Here is a 21,819-nt window from a genome sequence, read left to right as displayed (position 1 = left end):
TCCCTCTAATTTTATAACCTACCTATTTCTTTTCCTTTTTTTTAAATTGAAGTATAGTTGATTTATAATGTTGTATTAGTTTCAGGTATATAGCAAAGTGATCCAGTTATATATACATGTATATATTTTTTCAGATTCTTTTCCATTATAGGTTATTATAAGATACTGAACGTAGTTCCCTGTGCTATACAGTAGGGCCTGTTGTTTATCTATTTTATACGTAGTAGTGTGTATCTGTTAATCCCAAACTCCTAATTTATCCCTCCCTCCCTTCACCTACCTATTTCTTGACAGATTTTAGCTGGGAAGAAAACTAAATGCTAAATACATGATGACGGCTTTAATTAAATATTCACAGAATAATTTTTATAAGAATAAGCAAGAATCGACACAACAATTAAAATTTAAATCTCTTGACTAACTTTCTCTCTGAAAAATTCCTGGTGAAGAAGTAAAGTGGTATTCTTTATAATAATAATTATAAAAATAATAATTTTATAATAATTATCAGACACAAATGAGTTTGACATGTAAGAGTTTCAGCATATCAGTGCCCTAAAAGTCCACATAGTCTAAATCATTGCTCTATTTACAACTTGACCTTTGCATTCTGCGTTCACAAACGCTTACAAATACTCAAAATCAGCACAACCACTTTGGAGAACAATTTAGCAGTAAAACTAAACATTCCTACCCTATGACTCAGCAACCCCATACCTAGGTATACACCCAGCAGAAATAACTACTCACCTCCCTCGAAAGACATGTACAAGTATTTTCTAAGCAATTTTATTCATAATAACCTGGAACTGTTAACAACCCAAATGTCCGTCAACAGGAGAATTGATATATTGTGGAAGATTAATACAATGGAATACTAAATAGCAAAAAAAAAAAACCCGTTGACACACAACAACAAGGAGTATGTCGCAGACTTTATGTTAACCAAAAAAAAAAAAGGGTAGACACAAAAATATATATTTTATGATTCCGTTCATCAAAGTTCAAGAACAGAAAAAATAGTCAGTGATGATAAACATCAAAATAGTGATCAGCTTGGCAGACGTTGAGGAGTGGGAAGAATTGGCTGGGAGGGGAAAGAGGGAATCTACGTACTCCCATGTAGCTGCTGCTCAGATCGAGATATGGAACCTGCCCATTTCATTCCAAAGCCCTGTCTTGATCTGCGTGGTGGTTATAAGGGGGAGAAAATACACACACACACATACACACACACACGCACACATTCATCAACCTATACACCTAGGATTAGTGTGCTTTATGAATTTGTCTTCCTTGAACCTCAAAAAATAATAAATAGATAGCAAGTTCAGCAATCGCAAAGGCCTAATGTTATTATTTAAGTATAAGCAGATCCATATTTTCATGTTATCCCACCAAAGAGTTGTCCACCAATGAATACATAGTCTTTCCCTTTATAAATCAGCAAAGGTTTTGTCAGTCACATGTTATAAAATCTAGTGTTTAAAGCCTATTACTTATGTTAGATTTGTATGAAATATGTAAGACTTATAATATCGGTGACTATTATATGTAAAAAGTTACTGTAACTTATTGATTCTAAGATGTACATCATTGTTGTATCTCAAAATCCAAATCACAGTGTGTCTTACTTACCTTCAACGGTGCATCATCGTTTAATTGGCATCATTTTGTACTTCTTCATCATATATAAAATAATGATGCTTCAATAATGGATAACATCTTAGATTCAATGAAGCGAGTTAGGTTTACAGACTTATTTCCCAAGGTTTACAACTCATGAGCTCTCACATACAATGTTAGTTCATCCTTTCTTCACTGGAAAGTGCAATAGATACATAAAGCAATAGATTTCTTGTAACTCAAACTAAAGTTTTGGTATTAGATTTTAAAAGGATTCACAAATGCTGATGTCTATAGAGGTCAGACAGGGAATAAACTAGTGAAGCTGGCCAGATGGCAGTGCATGCATGGGTCACATGAGTGGTGGGTGTTAAAAAAGAGTCTGTGCTCCTGACGAGTGTTGCCATGAAGGAATGCTAATGAGGTAATGTCAGATCTTCTGATTTTTTCTGAGAGAAGCCAGAAAATCCAAATTACTGTATGAAATTTCCCAACCTATAAATGTTGGCTCAAATAGAAACCATGTCTGTGAGCTGAATCTAGCCCATGGGATGCCGTTGTGTGACATCTGGCTGAATGTAAGCCCCTATGGCATCCTGGCTATAATGCAACCTCTACGAGAGCAGGAATCTCTATCTGTTTTGTTTGATGAGTGTCAGAGATCTGTAGAAGGGTACCAGGTACTAGTAGGTACTCAATAAATATATGTTTTATGAATAACATTAAGTCTCTCTGACCCATGTAGAACAATATATAGAGAAATAGAAATATGTAGAATTTTCTAAGATACCATTTCTGATAATATAGAAAGAATCCACCCTATAATTAACTGTAAGTAGTTGTTTAGGTTTTTTTACTTGATATATTTAGAAAAATTATATTAATGGGAAAATTCCACTATATGACAAAAAATTCCATATAGCAAAAACTCGTTTTATGGTGTTATCCAGCTAATTTCTACTTAACCTTCAAACCTTAGCTCATGTTCTTTTTCTGGAAGTCTCTTTCCTAACAGCCCTGCTCTTCCTCCCCCATTCTCCACCTGAGTTTCAGTCCATTACTCCTCCGGGCTCCCTGGCCCTTTGGGCTGGCCTCCCCCATGGTCCTACCTACCATGTGCCCTGATGTCCTTATCTCATGTCCTTATGGGCTGGAAACGTCTGGAGGGCAGTCTGCTGTCTGATTTTATATCCCTTGGTGTGAAGTAAATATTCAACAAATGTTCGTTAACTGAATTGTTTTTGTGGTATTAAATTGTAAGAGAAAAGAACTCTGAAGTTTTCTCTGCTACTGTGCTTTTCTCTTTTCAGGCTACCTTTCAGTTTTACCCAAATACCCTACCATTTCCCCACTTCTGTATTCAAACATTTTTTGACTCTGTAGGACGAAATCACAGCCCTGACCTGCAGAGATTCACAGTCTGAGCAAACAGACACACGTAAGGAATTATGTGTTGAATTCCATGACAAAGGGGAAAATATGCTGTGAGAATATAGAGGACATTGATTATGATTTAGGAAGGATTTCTGGGAAGGATTTAGAACCCTGCCCAAGGTTAGCATGAACGGAGGCATTTTCTCCTCCGTCATAACAACTACTCAGTTGCTGTGCGTCATAGGTTGCAGAATGGGTTGTGTATATTTCCGGGCATGCGCCCATACAAAGTGCCTCTTTTTTTTTTTAATTTCTAAAAGGATTTAATATGTTTAAAGAAATGAAATAGGCAATCAAAAATATGAGCTGGTAACAGAGAGATGAAGCCATAAAAATTTATCAGTTTTTTTTTTCCTTTTCTGCTCTACAGTAGTTTTATTTGTATCTCTGTTCAAAGCCCAACCTCACATGGAAAACAATATCTTTCTCCTTGTCAGCATCACTTTTTTTAAAAATCAAAGTCTTCAAACATATACAAAAGTAGAGAGAATAATATAACATATAATAATATAACAAATATCCATTTGCCCAATAACAATAGTCAGCAGTAGTACCTCCCTTCTTAATGAAAAGGAAGACATTGATGACTTCCTAAAAGTGGGGGAGCACAGAAAGCATATGACAGGGGGAGCCAATCAGGAAAGTAAGTAGGTGCTCACTTCCCTTTCAAACATTTTAATAGACTTAGGGGAGACAGCATGCTTTTCCAGGATCGGAAAGACTTGTGCAATTTAAAATCAGAGGGCAAAGAATTATTAGAAAGCAGGTCTACACAATAGCTAAAAGATAAATACTGGAATAAGAACCTTTAGGTAGATCACAGGAAGAGAGATTCAGTTTAGTCTTAAAATAAATAAATGTTGAATGTTGGGAATCGATTGTCTTAATGCAAGGGTGAGATTGAGCACAACTTGAAATTTACCCTGCCGCCATTTGAGAGCCATTTAAGATATGTATGTGTGTGTGTATTGTGCCTCAGTCCAAAAGGATCAGAGGCAGGACCTCCTGAAGAGAACCGTACAGAAGATTTCTGGAAATTAAATCTGTTTCAGAACATTTTTTAATGTAATTTTGATATTTCCCTTCCAGAAAAATAAGTCAAGCAAAACATGTTTGTTGATTGATTCTTTCTGTGAACATTTAAAGGCTACCTACTAAATGCAAGGCACTGATCTAGAGATTTAAATGTGTTTGATTTTACTTCTGTCTCCCTACCCCCAACCTGGTCCTCTATCTGGAGAAGGAAAAACACAAGCAATGGTATCTATTGCTAGAGAGATTTAGTTCATGATACATTAAGCTAGGTATTGGACATTTTCTAACTAGGGCAACTTTAACAATACAATGAGTACTTTTTTTGATTTTCAAATAATTCTCAAGAGTTTATTGTTCAGAATGTGAACCTAACCAGAAATGGTCTCTCCCCCCTTTCTAATCTTAAATCTTGCATTGGGGAGATAAAGTATAATGGTATCTATGTGAGTACAATTTAGTGAAATAGTCACACTTCGCATATGAGTGGACACATGCAAATAAATGTATACATTAAAACTGGACAGCACGTAAAGAGATTTAATAACTCGTCCTGTTGCCTCTACAAGAACCAAAGCTCCATTTATGCAATTGTTAAAATATGGCAGATAATGATGCATTCATGTTTAATATTGCTAATCAATTTGAAAATTCACATTTTTATTGATAAACATTTTCTTGAAATGCAGTCTAGGAGGACAGATTATTAAATTTAAAGACTTTATAAATAAGAATTGTAGATAGTGATGGGATTAGTAGCAGTGCTGTGTCGAGAGCCACCTACCACCTTACCTGACTCCCAAGCACTCAGCAATGACTTTCGAATTTCACTTTTATGTGCAACCACAGTGCACACAATTTTAGGGGGAAAATTAGCATGGTAACAGAGTAATAATCATAGTAAATATTGTGCTTCTCCTTGTTGACTTAAGTTACCTACTTACAATATTTCAGAAAAATATTTCTGTTAGTCTAGCTTAATATATTGAAAATTTTTCCCTGTAGAATTTATGTATAGAAGAAATACTTAAATCTCTTATAAGAGTATCTCTTTAACATACACACAAAAAAGGCATATTTTACACTCCAGACAGTCTGAGATCTAGAATTATTTTTATCTATTGGAAATCACAAAATCTCGTTAATATTTCCATCTGCATAGGTTTTAATGACATATTGCATAGGTCAGGATGCCCCAAGAATTATTTCCTCTTTGGGTTAGTTCTTTCTAAATTTTCAGGAAATTTTTGAGAGAAATGAATTCATACCTTATAAATAATATTCCAGGATTCATCTTAGAATAGCATAGCACACTAAAATGTATTTTTTGTAGTGAAAGTCTTACCATATTTGATTATTATACGAAAGTCTTAATGTTCTTTCTACTGATCGCCCTCTGAATTGATTAGAACACATGATTATTTGACTTTATTTTGTATCCTTAGTGGACTTTATGTCTCATTCTTTTTTTTCCCATTAAGATTCCAGAAGCTTATTTCATTAGAGATCCCCATACGTTCCTTCTTACAAAGGACTTTATTAAGGTATATGTGTTGTATTTAGTGTTCAGAGTGTTCTTTGGTCTCTAGCTGCATGCATGCACTCACAGGATAACATTTCCACATTTAACCCCTGCTTCTAAATAAGAATAGTGACTTGGTTAATGGAAGCATGTTTGGAAGGAGAAGCAAAGCTTGTCTACAAAATACTAACACTTGGATGATTTTGCACCCTGCGAGAAGAGCACCCGGTGAATATTCTGGACTTTTTTCATGGCTGACTTGGGATACACTTGCGTTGTCAGAGTGTGTTGACCTCTCTCGTTGATGCATATTGATTATGACAATTACTCTCCTTCCCCTGCAGGCCATGGAGGCACAGATACAGAACTTTGGACAAACGCCATCTCAGTTGCTTATTGAGCCACATCCGCCTCGGAGCTCTGCCATGCACCTGGTAAGACATAGCAGCTTGCGGAACATTTTGGACCTGAGTATAGATCAAATAAAATAGTGATTTTTAGCAGCATTTTAAAAGGCTCTTCACTTTATTGGCTAACTCTTCAGCCTCAGTATATACTGATTACCCGAGGGAGAAACAGAGAAAGGAGTAGAGTTCTTACCTTTAAGTTTGGCTTCAACTAGCCCAATTTTGGATTCACAAAAATAGCCATCCTCTCTGACTATATATGCATCTACATAAACTCCTTCATACATATACAGGCTTACAGACACACACCAGCACCAAAATTAGATTACGTTTACAAATTAGAATGTAAATATAATATAAACACAATATGATGCTGCCTAATTTAATCTTTTTGGGCAAGGTGGGGTAGGGGAAGTAGTTCATGAGAAAAGGAAAGAAATATAATTTACAGCCACTTCAGGGAGGCTCTAGAGAAGAGGGGTTAAGAATAAAGGAAGCAGCCGCATAGCACGGGGAGATCAGCTCGGTGCTTTGTGACCGCCTGGAGGGGTGGGATAGGGAGGGTGGGAGGGAGGGAGACGCAAGAGGGAAGAGATATGGGAACATATATATATGGATAACTGATTCACTTTGTTATAAAGCAGAAACTAACACACCACTGTAAAGCAATTATACTCCAATAAAGATGTAAAAAAAAAAAAAAGAAAAGAATAAGGGCCTCAGAGCCAGACTTGTGTCAAACACCGTCTCTTGCCATGAACTAATGAATGAATTGGACGAGGTATTTAAGCTCTCTGTTTACATTTCAGCATCTGTAACTGGGGGTAAAAATAGTACCAACCCTGAAAATGTAATGACTCGATACTGAATATTGCACTTAGACCAGCCCCTGGCATACAAGTGCTCAGTAAATGGTAGCTAGTGTCAGCAGCCACAGCAGCTACTTACATTAAAAGGTTTATTCTCATTTTTCAAAGGAAAAGGTAATATTCTTTTCATTTTAATCTGAGTTTTAAAAATCAGTTTTCATAACAAAACAGTCCTTTTTTCAGTTTTTAGCAAATGGTGAACATTTCCCTCTTTATCTAATTTGAAGAAGGTAAATTTTTTTCCAAGAAACTACTTTAGAATTCACTTTTTAACTGTGACTTTCCACTAAGGTTTTACTGGAAAAAAAAAAAAAAAGTTTGAGGGTAAAAACCTGTTTGCAAAATGAATTACAGTTCATCAGTGTTTCTAGACAGTTATCAAGGCACCAGACACCCTAGTATTGGAATAAAATGCTCCTGAACATCGTCCATAATATATGTGTAAACAAATGTATCAGTTGTTATTTCCTGACGGAAGTATTGTTCACACCTTTCATTTGTTCTATCAGTTACTTAACAAGTTAGTATTGAGCCCCTTCTGTGTGCCAGGCACGACCTTAAGCACTGGCGACACATAGGTAATACATCCTCTACACCTTCAAGGAATTGATAGTCGAACACCTACTGAAACACATAAATGAATGTGTGTGTTTGAAAACATTTCTTTTCCTCTGCAATAACTCATTTCAGCCCCCTTGATTAGTCACTAATGAACTCTGCTGCTTGAAGTGGGTCCTCGCGTGCGGCCAAGCAAAGAGGCTTTCACCACATGCGCTGCTCCCATCCAAACACCCAGACACAGTGTAGACACGGAGCCTCCACACCTGAGATGAAGCGTTTTTAATAAACTGTCCAAGAGAATCTCTCTCACACTTTATTTTATGAAATGCTTTGGCAGAAGAGTTGTATTCCCCTGTTAGTTTTCTCTGTTTAATAATGATAATAAAAATATTTATCCTGGAGAAATGCCCAGTCAGAACTCATTACTTTCCTAGGGGAAATTGTTAGAGACTAAATTGGCATGGAACTGTTTATAAAGAAAATAAGCTTTTTAAGTTTGTGTAGCAGAGGATTCATATATATGTGTATATATAATAGTGAACAATTACAAAACATGCATGAAAGCTAAATAATGGTTATTCCCAGCATCCCTATTTTGTGTCTTTTATGTAATCATGTTTATAGTATTTTATAGTACTAAATAGTAGTTCTTATAGTGTCTACTTTCTATCAAGTCATATGCTAGATGATTGAGAAACAAAGATTAAAAAAGAAAAGAGAGTGTTATCCCTCAGGAAGCTCACCATCCAGCAGGGGAAGGAGACCATAGTCATCAGAGCCGCAGCAGAAATGCACACACAGCGCTGACAAGGGAGGCTGTGATATTTTAATTATTTAGACTGTAGCAATGACCCCAGATCAACCAGGTAAAAAATGAAAGAATCAGTTCACTGCATATTTCATGTAAACAGTGTCAGTAACTGACTTGACTGATTTTTCCACCAAACTGATGTTGTAACTGCACTGAATAATTACGCTCCGTCATGTGGACGTATCTCCAACTCCTCACATCGTCTGGCGGTACCTAAATTGCGGCTGGTCTTTAATAAGCGGGTGTCCTCCCGGCGACTTCGAGGAGTCCCTGCTCGTTTCTCTGTGCCACCCTCTCAGACCAGAGTGCCGACTGCTCGGCTCTTGGTTTGTGCCCTTGCTAGCCTGTGTTAATTTCATTCTCCCCCCGAGCTTTCACTAACTGTGTCATTCCTTTTGTTTTCTTTGCTCTCTTCCCTTTCTATTCAACAGTGTTTCCTTCCACAGAGTCCACTCATGTTTAAAGATCAGATGCAGCAGGATGTGATCATGGTGCTGAAGTTTCCATCAAATTCTCCAGTAACGCATGTGGCAGCCAACACGCTCCCCCACCTGACCATCCCTGCGGTGGTGACCGTGACCTGCAGCAGACTGTTTGCAGTGAACCGATGGCACAACACAGTGGGTATGTGTACCTAAGGGAGCCCCTTACTAACGGGTTCTCAGAAGCTGCGCTTCAGGTAGGGTAGGGTAGGCGTGCTGCGGGCTAGCAAGGGTGCCAGATGAGCTGCAGAAAGCGGCAGAGTACATAATTGCCGAACCTAACTGATTAACTCTTGTCTGTCTTATTCACTGCTGCTGTCTTTCAGTGCTGCACAGAATGCTTGGCTAATGGTTAAGTATCCAATAAGTACGTGACAAATTGAAGCAGTCCTGCAGATAATTCAGGTCCTCCCACCCTGCCCCACCAGGAGAAAAAAAAAAAAACATTTTTATCCCATATTAAACAAAAGTGATTTTGAATCTAGATTTTCTAGATGATGGTTTCAAATCCTCTTTCTTCCACTTCATTAATTCATTTAGGAAATATCTGAATGACCACTTTGTGTCAGTGGTCCTGGGCACTGGGAGTACAACAGTGAACAAGACGAACAGCATGGCTCTCTCTGTGGAGCTTAGAGTCTTTGAGAAAAGACAAAATCTAAATTGTTCAGTGATTTCACGTGTGTTTTCTCCAAACTCATTCCTGAAGTTTCCAGCCAGTATATCTTGAAGTGATATAATTCTGTCATAAAAATTAGACATATTGATACTTATCTAGCCAGGACAGGAATGTATGTGACTAATTGGTTTAGCTGGCCCAGTTCATCACTTAAGATCTCCCTGGAAACCCAAGGATTCCCATGTCTCTAAGACTGAATGATGAGACACGCCGAATTCACCTGAATCTTTCTATTCTACTGACTTCTGCATCACTCTGAAAAACCAAACGACTTTTAGCTTAATCTCCTAAGAGTTTCTAAATGCCCCTATTTTATGGTTATTGGCGATATTTTCAACATGAGGTAGAACGACTTCCATTCAATCAGAAATATGCAGCAGACATCTTTTAAAAATAGGACTTTATTCACAGGAGTCTTAGCCTCTAGAAATGTTTTGCATTGAAAGAAACTATAAAGAATTGATCTTTCTTTAGAATTGTTTAAAAGTTTTATATGTTATATAACCCCATGTAAAAAATTATGACTAATGAATTCAGTCAAGCTCCAAATATTAATCCTCTGAAAGTAGCTTTTAGGTTAAGATTTTAGGTGTGGCTCAATTTTGTACCTTCAGTTGACTTGTCATCTGTTGAAAGAAGGCCCACTTAGATGGGATCCCCATCTTCCTCTCTGCCTTGACCCAGGTGGGCCTGTGCCCATACCCATTCCTTCTTGTAGGCAAGACCTTTTCTTAGATTTCAGCTCTCTGATGGGTTCAAGAAATTTTGTAATCTTCCACTTTATCTAGCTTTTTCTTCTTGTTAGGATAACACTCTTCCCAGCTTTCTCCATCTTAAGTGGAGACTAGCAGTCCCCACTGTGATGATTTTTTTAAGACTGTCTACAAAAACATGTAGTGTGACTGAATCATTCTTGCAGTAATTTACCAAATAATTTTTAAGCAAATATATATATTGTATAATCATTATAAAACACTGCTTATTAGGAAATTCCTTTCTGAGAATTTTATGGTCATTTTCTCTTTTAATTAATCTTTAGGCCTCAGAGGAGCTCCAGGTTACTCCTTGGATCAAGCCCATCATCTTCCCATTGAAATGGATCCACTCATTGGTATGTTAGCAACAAAAATACATTTTCATGGATGCTGCCTCTCCACAGATACCTATGTGGCTATTTATCACAAATGATAGTTGAATAATAGTTTTTTCTGCCACAAATTAATGTGCAGATAACATCAGATTACCATCAAGGAGCTGTGCAAATCATAACATGCCATCTAAGAATTTGTTGGTATTAAAATAATTATTTGTGGCATTTTCTTGGTATTTTAGGAGGTCACTTAGGTTGGTTCTAAACAACGCAAATGATTCCAAACTGTTCTTTCTTTCAGCCTCAACTCTTCCTTAACAACTTTATATTATTTGAAATATATAAGGACTCAAAGCTATTACTAAAGAAAACTAATGCTGAAGAATTTCTTTTCTGGAAATCTCCACTCACTAGAGCTAAACATTTTTTTAATTAAAGGTTTCATATGAATTGCAAACTTGGGAGCTATAATTATTTGCAGCAGATATTCCAAGTATTTTAAAATAATCACATACACATTTATTAGCTGTGTGATCCAGAGCAAGTGCCTTAATCTCTCTGGGCCTCAGTTTCATGTCTGCAAGATGGTTCCTAATCATGTTTGTTCTGCCTGTCCTCATGGGATCTTATGAGAACTAAATTAGAAAAAAATTGAACATGATACGAAAAATTATAAAGCCATACACAAGTTACGGTATTTTTTTCTTAGATTAATCCACCCTACATCTTTGAACCCAGAAAGAGGATGAGGGACAGCCATTTGGGTTAGTTCCTTATACTCCAACACAAAATAACACTTAACATTTCTTTGGGAGAATATACACTTAGGACAAGGAATATTTTTAGAGTTGAGGTCTAGCTGTTTCTCTGCTGAAAAGACATCGACAGTGTCACGTACAGCTGGAATGTAACTATGGAAAAATTAATAGCTGTATTCTAATTAATCAAGGACCAATTACATAGTTTTCAAGTGACTCGGGATGTTTGCTTTTCTTTTCCTTTGCTGTTTTTAAAATTATTTTTTATTTTTTACCTTCTCTAGTAATTACTATTTTAGTGTTAGTAGATATCCACAAATAGTAGCACTTAGATTTAATTGGTGTTAGAAAGTGATGTTGATCTTCTACATCTGCATTTTCTGTTTAAGAATTCAGCCCAGGGATTTAGCCTGAAAGGACGGCGTGGAGTAAGGGACAGGCTGGCATACAGACAGGCACCAGGGAAATCAGATGGTGTGTCTGAGTTTCTGACTTTATTCAGATTCAATCCCAGTGCTACCCACTGATTCTCTGCCTGTCTCTTTCCTCCCCAGTCCCTCTCCCATCTTTCTTATTCCTCTCCTCCCCTGCCAGACCATTCTGGGAAGGTTTCTGTTTGTTGACAATCCAGGTCTTTAAAGCTGCTGACCTAAAGTTCCCTGAGGGGCTGCCTACATAACACCCCTCCCACAAATCCCTACTTTCTTCTTTTCACGTGAATTGTAAATGCCATCAGAAAATGACAGATGGAGGCAAATATTAAGACTTTTTTTTTCCTTATGTAACACACTTCATACAATATTTATTCCTCATTATTATCGAACTTGTTGGACACCAATGAACTTGTGCAGGGTGAACATCTATTGAATTTAGTGCATTTAAATATTTTTATTATGTTGTAAATTCACATCTTGAATTCCTCATATCGGTGGAGAACTTAAATTTCCAACAAGTTTTTAATATATAATACAGGTCATAAATAATCACTGCTACTAAAGAGTTTACATTTCTCATGGGGAAATGTTAAAATCTTAATAATCTTATAGCCTTAAGAACCCATTTCTAGGTAAATGAAGCATAAAAGTATTCCTTCTATAAGTGGTTGGTGAAACTCTTGTGGAATCTTTCTTTAAAGTTCTTTTTCTGTTTATGTTTAGCCAATAACTCTGGTGTGAACAAACGGCAGATCACAGACCTTGTTGACCAGAGCATACAAATCAACGCCCATTGTTTTGTGGTCACAGCCGACAATCGCTATATTCTTATCTGTGGATTCTGGGATAAGAGCTTCAGAGTTTATTCTACAGAAACAGGTAAACTGAGCTATGAAATACCTTATCCTCTTCAAAATGCCAATTGTGACACCTAAAGCTTCATATGAAATCATACTTAATAACGTAGGCATTTTCATCTTGGGTGCCGAGATTCAAATTAAATACTCACATTGTAAGTAAATGACTACTTATAATTGTATCCACTCTGAACTTCAGTGTGAGCTGAGCCCTGAGTTCATAGGACAACTGGCACTACAGTCCCCTTCCCACAAATCAGGTCCAATAAAAGACCTTAAACCTCCCCTTAGTCTGGCCCAACCCTGAAAAAAAATCAAGATTGTGTTATTTTATGTTATTTTCTTAAGAAGTCCCAAGTGACATTCTTGTATCACTTTTTCAGAAGCAATTCAAGAAACCAAATCTGTAGCTAGATTTCGTTACAAAATTACCTTGTAAGTTTGCGGGTCTATAGATTCACTTTTCACAAATCTAGTAAAGTTAAGCTTATTACCATTTAAAGAAAAATAGCCAATGAATTTGACCTACCATTTCTGTGTTTCAGGGAAGCTAACTCAGATTGTATTTGGCCATTGGGATGTGGTGACGTGCTTGGCCAGGTCTGAGTCATACATAGGTGGGGACTGCTACATCGTGTCTGGGTCTCGAGATGCTACCCTGCTTCTCTGGTACTGGAGTGGGCGACACCATATCATAGGAGACAACCCGAACAGCAGTAAGTATTTGTCTAGAATTGTCCTACCAGACTAAGAACTCATTTTAACATGTTTTGCTCTTTTTAATTTTCCTAATAGTTTTTGCTGGTTCTGTAAGGGTTTTAAAATACGAGAGCTTAAGCAGCAAACCTCTACGTTGGAATGTGGCTATATTCAAGGTGTACTAAAGCGCGACCACTATAACCTTCAGCCTGAGGAAACTCCCAGATCCCCTCACATTGACCCTGTGCTCAGCAGCCCTTCCCCAGTCTCCAAATGTCCCCATCCTTCCAAAATTTCCTTCCGTGTCATCAGGTCCATTCAACTTCGTATGATTTCTCTCAGCTAAGTGTAGTCTCTCCTTCTCTGAATTTCCATATGTTTTATTTGTGCCTCAAGAGGACACTTACTGCTTTCTACCATGGGGTGTAGTAAATATCTGTTTATTTATTTGACAATGACTGAAATACCCCCTTCAGATTAGACCCTGGTGAGGCAAAACTGAATAAGATGCTTTCTTTGCTTGGTATGATTCCTGAGTGTTTTTTATTCAAAAGTGCTCCCGAAAATATCCTGTAGGAGAAAAATGGGGGGACTCCAGAGTAAAACAATTTTAGAAAACACCACATATACTCTTACTTTCTATGTGAGCTCTGAAAGCCTTACACAAATAAAGCTGTTGATAACCCACAGTTTCTCAAACATGTTTTCCATGGAACATTGTGTTCGTGGAAGAGCAGTTACTATTCCTTGGAGCTGCTATTCTGAGGAAACACTGAAGTGGACCATAAGTCCCTCTCTCTGCATCTTAAGTCTCTGGTTCCTGGCATAGTTGCACAAATAATAGGTTTTCAATAAATATCGTTGAATGACTGAAGAACTGGATAAGGCATTTCCTAGAAATAATTACTGTCTTTAATTACCAAGCTTTCAATATTTTACATACACATGTTTCCTGTAAAATAGAGAATGGTTTCTGTAAGGTGTTGATAATGGCAAGTACCTAAACCAGGATTATTCTAATTATGATTTGTACATTGGGCACAGCTTTAACAGTACTTTAAAATAAACTGAAACATGAGTTTGGGAATATTTGTGATGAAACAGAGATAGGAATTTTCCAGGAATGCTGTGCACCTGCCACTGAAATACTATAAAAGTAAAGAATAAAAGACGTGTACAGGATGCTGTGTTGTAACTACATGGCTGGCCCCCTTCCAGCCTGTGAGAGAGCTGGGCATGGAAAGCTTCATATATATATGTGTGTGTGTGTGTGTGTGTGTGTGTGTGTGTGTGTGTGTGTGTGTGTGTGTGTGTATACATACATACACACACACACACACATATATGTATATGTATATACATATATATATATATAAAGGTGGTAGGAGAATGAACTAGATGACCAGGTGACTTATTCTTGTTTCCCGTAGCTAGAGGTGAAGAACAGTAAATGAAGAAACTAAAAGTGTATTATGAAGTAGTGTCTCTTAGTGTAGATACTGAATAAGAGAAAGTGCCTCTGCTCTAAGTTGTGAACTAAGTTGTGATACTGGTTTGAGGAAAACACATATTCAGTTCAGTGTTGCTTGATTTCCAACCAGCTCAACTAATTAGCTACCAATTGTACATTAAACCGAATATCATATTCTAAATACTAGTAAGTTAACCTCCTTATTTACTCTCTTTTTTAAAACCGTATCCTTAAAAAAGGAAACTTCATTTTTAGCAGGATATGTGTGTGTATGTAAAAAATGTTTGATCTACTTCATTATTATTATATTTTATTATTTTTAAGCATGGTACATTATCACATGTATTTTATCTAATTGTATTTTTACGTACTTCCCAGTTTCCTTTTTTCCTTTTAGATGAGTGTAGTGTTCATAAGAAGAAAAGTTGAACTGAGCAGCAGGGCTGTGTGGTATCTTCCATCCATTATTGACACAAATTAGAAGTTATTAGACAGAAAAAAAAGTTAAAGAAGCAGAATAGGGTTTTAAATCCAATTAATTAACATCTTCAAAGTGAAGCTCAAAAATGATGAAAATGATATTTCCAAAAAGAGAATTCATTTCTTAAAAACTACCATTTGGTAGCAGAGAAGATAATACAATGTCCTGCTATGAGGTATGCATATAGCTGACTCACTTTGTTGTACAGCAGAAACTAACTCACCACTGTAAAGCAATTATATTCCAATAAAGATGTTTAAAAAAAGGGAATTTTAGGGCTTCCCTGGTGGCGCAGTGGTTGAGAGTCCGCCTGCCGATGCAGGGGACACGGGTTCATGCCCCAGTCCGGGAAGATCCCACATGCCGCGGAGCGGCTGAGCCTGTGAGCCATGGCCGCTGAGCCTGCGCGTCCGGAGCCTGTGCTCCGCAACGGGAGAGGCCACAGCAGTGAGAGGCCCACGTACCGCAAAAAAAAAAAAAAAAAAAAAAAAAAAAGGAATTTTAAAGAAAAATGTTAAATTATAGTAATTATCTGTTAACTACTTTATTTTCTAATGATCTTTTCAACCAAATGATGGTTAACAGTTGATTGTGTCTTTGTTCCATCACTTAGCAAGGAAAGGTAAATGTAATAATATTTAGAGTGTTTAAAGTTCCTTTCAACAGGAGCTATGTAAATAGAAATGTTTATGTTAATCCTTAAGAACAAAACTGTGAATACTGGATTTGTTAAAATGTAGAATTTTAAGTTTTAAATAAAGACAAGATTATCCCTAAGACATTATTGCATAATATTATCCATACAGTATTGCCTCCATTTAGGGGGATTTATTTTTTGATTAAAAACTGTTGTCATCATTATGAACCTTAAGGACTTCCATAAAACCCACCCTGCCAAGACTTTCCTAGGCATTTAATGTGGGCATATGTAATGTGGTTCCATTTGATCCATTATCCTTAACATAAAGGGAGAAATATGCTCTTTTAGATTAAACAGGATGAGTAGCTCAAGTATTAGTCAAGCAGCAAGCATGTATTAAATGCCTGCTGTGTGCTGGTACTACCTTAGCAGGTGGGAGTGCTGGGTAGTCAAATTCTGACTTTCTGGGGTTTACAAAAGCTTATATTATGGGCTTCCCTGGTGGCGCAGTGGTTGAGAGTCTGTCTGCCGATGCAGGGGACACGGGTTCGTGCCCCGTTCCGGGAAGATCCCACATACCGTGGAGCGGCTAGGACCGTGAGCCATGGCCGCTGGGCCTGCACGTCCAGAGCCTGTGCTCCGCAACGGGAGAGGCCCGCGTACCGCAAAAAAAAAAAAAAAAAAAAGCCTATATTATGACCACAAAACTGCCTGTCCTGCTTGGAAGTACTGAATATACTGAGTATTACATGAGTCTTGAATTGCTATCAGATAATATTTAGTGTCATAAGTATTTGTATCTACAAAATGTTTAACATTACATCTTGGGCACAAATTGATGATTATGTAAAAACTGGTTTCAGGGCTTCCCTGGTGGTGCAGTGGTTGGGAGTCCGCCTGCCGATGCAGGGGACACGGGTTCGTGCCCCGGTCTGGGAGGATCCCACATGCCGCGGAGCGGCTGGACCCGTGAGCCATGGCCGCTGGGCCTGCGCGTCCGGAGCCTGTGCTCCTCAACGGGAGAGGCCACAGCAGTGAGAGGCCCGCGTAATGCAAAAAAAAAAAAAAAAAAAAAAAACTGGTTTCAGCTTTTTGCCATACGGATAGTAAAAATCATAATAGTAAAACACAGTAAAAAATAATAATTAGTCATATTTAGTATTTGATTAACTTGACTGATTTGTGACTCAGTCTGTGAAACCAGCCAACCTAGAAGCTCATGTAGGCATGCCTAGAGAGACCATATATTTTGGTCAGTTCAGCTTTTGCAAAGGCAGTCAGAGCACACACTGAATTGACTGCCACATCAGGGATCGGCCATGGGTGTTGACACAGATGTAGTCCTTGCGGTCAGAAAACTCACAAAATGAAGGGAAAGGGTTTTGGGTTTTTTTTTCCTGTTTTATTTTATTCTAGCTACCAATTCACAGGTCAGAGAATCGGGCTATATGTTCTTTCTGTCTCATAATGCATTGCTACACAAGACCGAAAAGCTAGTTATGTCTAAATTCATATTAAAATGTGTGACACAACGCCCTTAGGTTTCGAGGGCTGTATATATTAACCTCGACTTGAAGGGGGAAGTCCTAGCATGAAACGTAATATCCCAGTAGCTGTTAGAATTCAGGACTTGGTCTTGGTGTGGACATTGAATTTGCTTTGTGTGTCAGAGGCTGAATCATATTTATCCAGCACAACACCATAACGTAATAGGATTCATTTACTCACCCTATGTGCACATCACTAAAACTTCCTCAGGGTAAACTCAGGTGCTTTAATATATGTATGTTTCTTTTGCATTGTCATCCTTATTTTTTAATGGCTGGCTCTGTTAGTGCCACAGAGAAAAAATAAGTAACGTTTGTGAATTTTTTTAGGTAGGTTTGAAAGAGTTAATGGTTTCATTGTGTGTCACATATATTGCTGTGACTAACTTGGACATATCATAAATAAATCTTTTTCTAATTATCTTTATAGTTTTAATGGATTTGCCGCAAAGACAATGAAAATGTGTAAGCAGATTATTATAGACTTTTAGACCATAAAAGAAACAAGCAGAGGCTACCTGGCAGAGGTTCCAACTGAATTATAGTAGTTTTATTAATATATTTAATGCTAATATTCATTGTTACTCTTTCAAACTTGTGACTGTGAACGTAGACAGTTTTCTTGTAGATGTAAACTAGGTCCCTGACTAGATAACAGAATTGCAGAGATGTGAGGGACAGATGCTTTCATCTGAAACAGACTTTTACACAAATTCTGAAACTAATTTGGAAGTGATAAAAATTAATTTGCGCACTTTAATTGGAAGCAGGCTATCGCATGAAAAGAAGGAGAGCAGAGCAGGCAATCTGTGCTAAAAGCTGATTGAATTTGTTGTCAGGTAGGTATCTTGGACTTGGCTCTTTATCCTCCTGAGCCCTTCTTCGCAATATATTACAGCCCGTTTCTGACTGGTGTTCTTTAAAAGGATCAATGCTATTCCTGTTGAATCCCCAGAGCCCCAAATTTCATTGATCTTGGGACTTGACATTTCTCATTACGTGCTGTAGCTTCCAACGAGATAGTCACAAGAGGGGCAAGTCAACATTGTCTCTTCAGCAGACACTTATAATACATTGGGACCTCGGCTCCAAATCCAGTCGGCTTGTAAAGTGTGTGGTTTTAATGTTTATACCAGATATAACATGCCTGATAGAGAGTTTGTTGACATTTTTAAAATCATATCATAACCACAGGAAACTTTGCAAGAGAATTTACTGTTCATCTTTTCAAATCAAATCTACAAATATGCATTGAGTAATATGTATGACATTGTTTTCATGCTTTTTCTATTTCACTTTTGAAAAACAAGTCTTCAGCTCACGTTTGAGAATTATACAAACTATGAAACAAGAAGCCCATTGAAAAGGAGACTCCAGCTGTGCACACATCCCTTCCCTGGGCTCCCATTGTGTTCTCTTCAACTCTGGACACTGACCCTCCCGCCAGCCCCAACCTGTCACTAAACATCTGCCAAATCACATCCCTCGCTTTGTCTGCATCCAGCCTTCTTTTAAAACAACCATCCTGGTGCCCAGCTCCACAGCCACCACTGACCAGTGGTGTTATAGGGGATGAAGAAAGCGTGAACAAAGAATAGCCTGAAGATATTTTATGTATATAATATTATATATATATGTGTATATATATATATATATATATATATATATATATATGATGAGTTTGTCTCACTTCTCAGAGCAAGGAATCTTAACTAGGGTTTAGTAAATGTTAAACCTCTTCTCATTAACTTTGAGAGGAAGCATAGTTACATGTGTAATAATTCTTACCTCATAGAGCTTTCTGAGGGCCAAAAGATAATGTCTATAATGTAGCATCCCTAACACGGGGCCCATTCTGCAGGAGACCTCTCAGCCCTCCCACTCCCTCAGCCCAACGTTAGGAGACACTATAGGGTTCCTGACTAAGAAGGGTGCTGCTTGCCACTCAGTTTCTGCTTTTCCTTCCCCTTTACGGAACCAAGGCTGCAGGGGTCTTTGTCCTGGATCAGAAGCAATATAAAAAACAAGAGTGACTAATATGTTCTCGTGATCAGGGAGCCTCGGATCTATACCAGCGGGCTCTCTGGGCATCATGCAGAAACCTGTACCTCCTTGGGAAAGGCAGGTGCATTATACTATTGATTGGGGAAGGAGATGGTAGGACAGTAAGGTACTGTGGCCTAGATCCAGGTTCAGGACCTCAAGGGAAGAGATCTGCCCTGAAACAGCAGGGCTCAGGGGAAAATGTGGTCAGCGTCCTCTCTGAAGAAGAAAAAGAACAACTTAGAGTCAGTGAATAAATAGGTTTGTATCGATCTTCTATTTTTCATCAAGTACTCTGTGATTGTGTAATAAAATGAAACCACATCATGGGACGTTTTCCAACCCACGGAATGTTTTTATGTGGATTACCTTGTGACCTGTGGAAAATGCAGGCCCAGGTGTTTCTGGCGCTTGGGCCAGAAACCTCTGCAGCAGCCCTCAGGTGGCTGAAGACACAGTACCTCAACAGGAATTCCTCACAAACTAAGTTTTTCTGAGCTACCCCAGCAAATGTCTAACATAATTTTTTCAAAATAAATCTTGAAATCAGAGTAGTGATGAAACTGCTGCACCCTTTGAAATCTTTTGTTCTGGGATTTCAAGTCAAAAATCCATCATTTTTATATAGTATAAATGTGAATGAAAATACCTTCTACAGTGATTCTTCAGTGACTCAGCAAAGGTCACAGATAAAACCTGAATGTCATACATCATCAAGAGGTTCATTTTCCGACTCCCCCAGAACTGCACTGAGGTTCACAGAAAAACTCTGCTGTTTTTGTTTAGCTCCAATTCAGAAGGACCAAAGCTTCCCCTGCATATTAGTAGTCCCATAAATGAGGTTGAAAATAATAAGAACCATAAGCAATCTTTACTTTGATCTTTTCTCTGAAAGCCACAGACTATCACACTGACAATGCTCTCCTTGTCAGTTCTCTGTGGATAGCAGCATCTAACACCTTTGCACTTTTTTTCATCATCCATTTTGAGAATATTGAAATATCTTGTGATAAAAATGAGGTGGAATCTGTTTACTATAAGACTTTTATATTTGGAGTTTCCAAATGCTTGCCTATAAGGAATCTCAAAATTGGACGTGTTTGTTCATCATTCATAGTAATTCCATCACCCAGAAAGCTCTTCTCCTGAGGAAATGATTAGGGAAGGAGGGCAGTGGTGCTATGGTCCTTAGAGGAGAGGTCTCACCTGCACCTCCCTCTGCGCAGGGCCCTTTAACCCGTAGCTACATCCATCAATTGTGATGTGACAGTGACAGAATATTCCTAGGATTTTGAATGATTGTTGGGGTGTGTGACATCTGTCCCTGACAATGAAATGAAATATAGGAAATACGCTTTCCCCCTGCTGCAGGTTCTCCAGCTCAAAACCCCTGAATAACATTTTATTTACTTTTCTATAGTTGAAAGAGGGAAACAGTGCTTTCAGGGGCCCTACAAAATCCCCTAATAGTTAAGTTTCACAGTTTATTCAAATGATCTGGGGAAATTGTAATAAAAATAGAACATTTTAAGCTTTCTAAATCAGAGATAAACCTTTGAAAAACTTTATTTTCTAATATAAAATATATTACATACATAAGGAAAATTTTTAATATTTTTATACATTTTTTAAATTCCCTGCAGTAGAACTAGATTGCTTTTTACTTTTTCTGTAGCATATAAGGGAAAGGTTTAGAAAACTCTATATAAATTGTATTAAACATATAATTGCAGGATTTTTAATTCATCAGTCTCTCCAAGATAAAATAATCACTTAGAAAAATTAAAGATGATATTACACATAAAATCTTATCAATAATTAATCTTCATTTTGTCAGGGAACTCAAGGCATCTGTGAAGCATAAGTTTATAAATCACATAAATATGTTTCGGACAAATCTAGGACTGCTGACAAATCTAAGAGGATACTCTGCCAATACTCAAACACATTATAGCAAGATACATAAATTTAGAATAAAATCACAACTAACGTGGGCTTTCAGCTCTCCCTCCCATACTCCATCTAAGTAAGAAATGCCTCAGAAGCAAAGTGGGGGCTCACATGATGGATCTGAGGAAACTCACAGAAAACTGTGAGCAGTTCCTGGAGAGACAGAAGACCGGTGGGTCTGAAGGAGGAGATATTGGCAGAGGGGAGGAGTGTTGGGTGCCTTGCTGGGTAGGGCGTTTTAGTTATGCACCGTCTTCCCAGAATTTTCCACGATCTATTGATGCCTTCCCTCCTGCCACTGTGGGGCAGGGAATCGGAGCACCAGTCCAGCTACTCAGGGCCGTGGCATCACATCAGAGTCAAGGGAGGGGCTGCCCAGGAGGTGGACACAAGTGCCATCCCTTTGACATTCACTTCCCCCACTGC

At 37.9% G+C, this 21,819-nt stretch overlaps 1 protein-coding gene across 4 annotated transcripts in view; it reads left to right on the top strand.

Moving 5' to 3' along the window:
* Positions 1 to 21,819, top strand: part of NBEA (neurobeachin) — a gene marked incomplete at its 5' end in the record, with an annotated part of 629,414 nt that overhangs the window by 599,687 nt on the left and 7,908 nt on the right. For 3 of the 4 annotated variants that reach the window (XM_082675500.1, XM_082675503.1, XM_082675502.1), the window contains 6 exons: positions 5,574 to 5,636; positions 5,959 to 6,048; positions 8,694 to 8,886; positions 10,463 to 10,534; positions 12,429 to 12,584; positions 13,108 to 13,278. In XM_082675500.1, coding sequence (XP_082531626.1) covers positions 5,574 to 5,636; positions 5,959 to 6,048; positions 8,694 to 8,886; positions 10,463 to 10,534; positions 12,429 to 12,584; positions 13,108 to 13,278 — 745 coding nt within the window. The remainder of the gene's footprint in view (positions 1 to 5,573; positions 5,637 to 5,958; positions 6,049 to 8,693; positions 8,887 to 10,462; positions 10,535 to 12,428; positions 12,585 to 13,107; positions 13,279 to 21,819) is intronic. The other variant, XM_082675501.1, reaches the window with a different exon arrangement.

The sequence above is a fragment of the Grampus griseus genome (genome assembly GCF_964374135.1).
Source record: "Grampus griseus genome assembly, chromosome: 18".
Lineage (NCBI taxonomy): Eukaryota > Metazoa > Chordata > Mammalia > Artiodactyla > Delphinidae > Grampus > Grampus griseus.
Note: the sequence above shows the minus strand (reverse complement) of the source record. Positions and strands in the feature narration are given on the sequence as shown.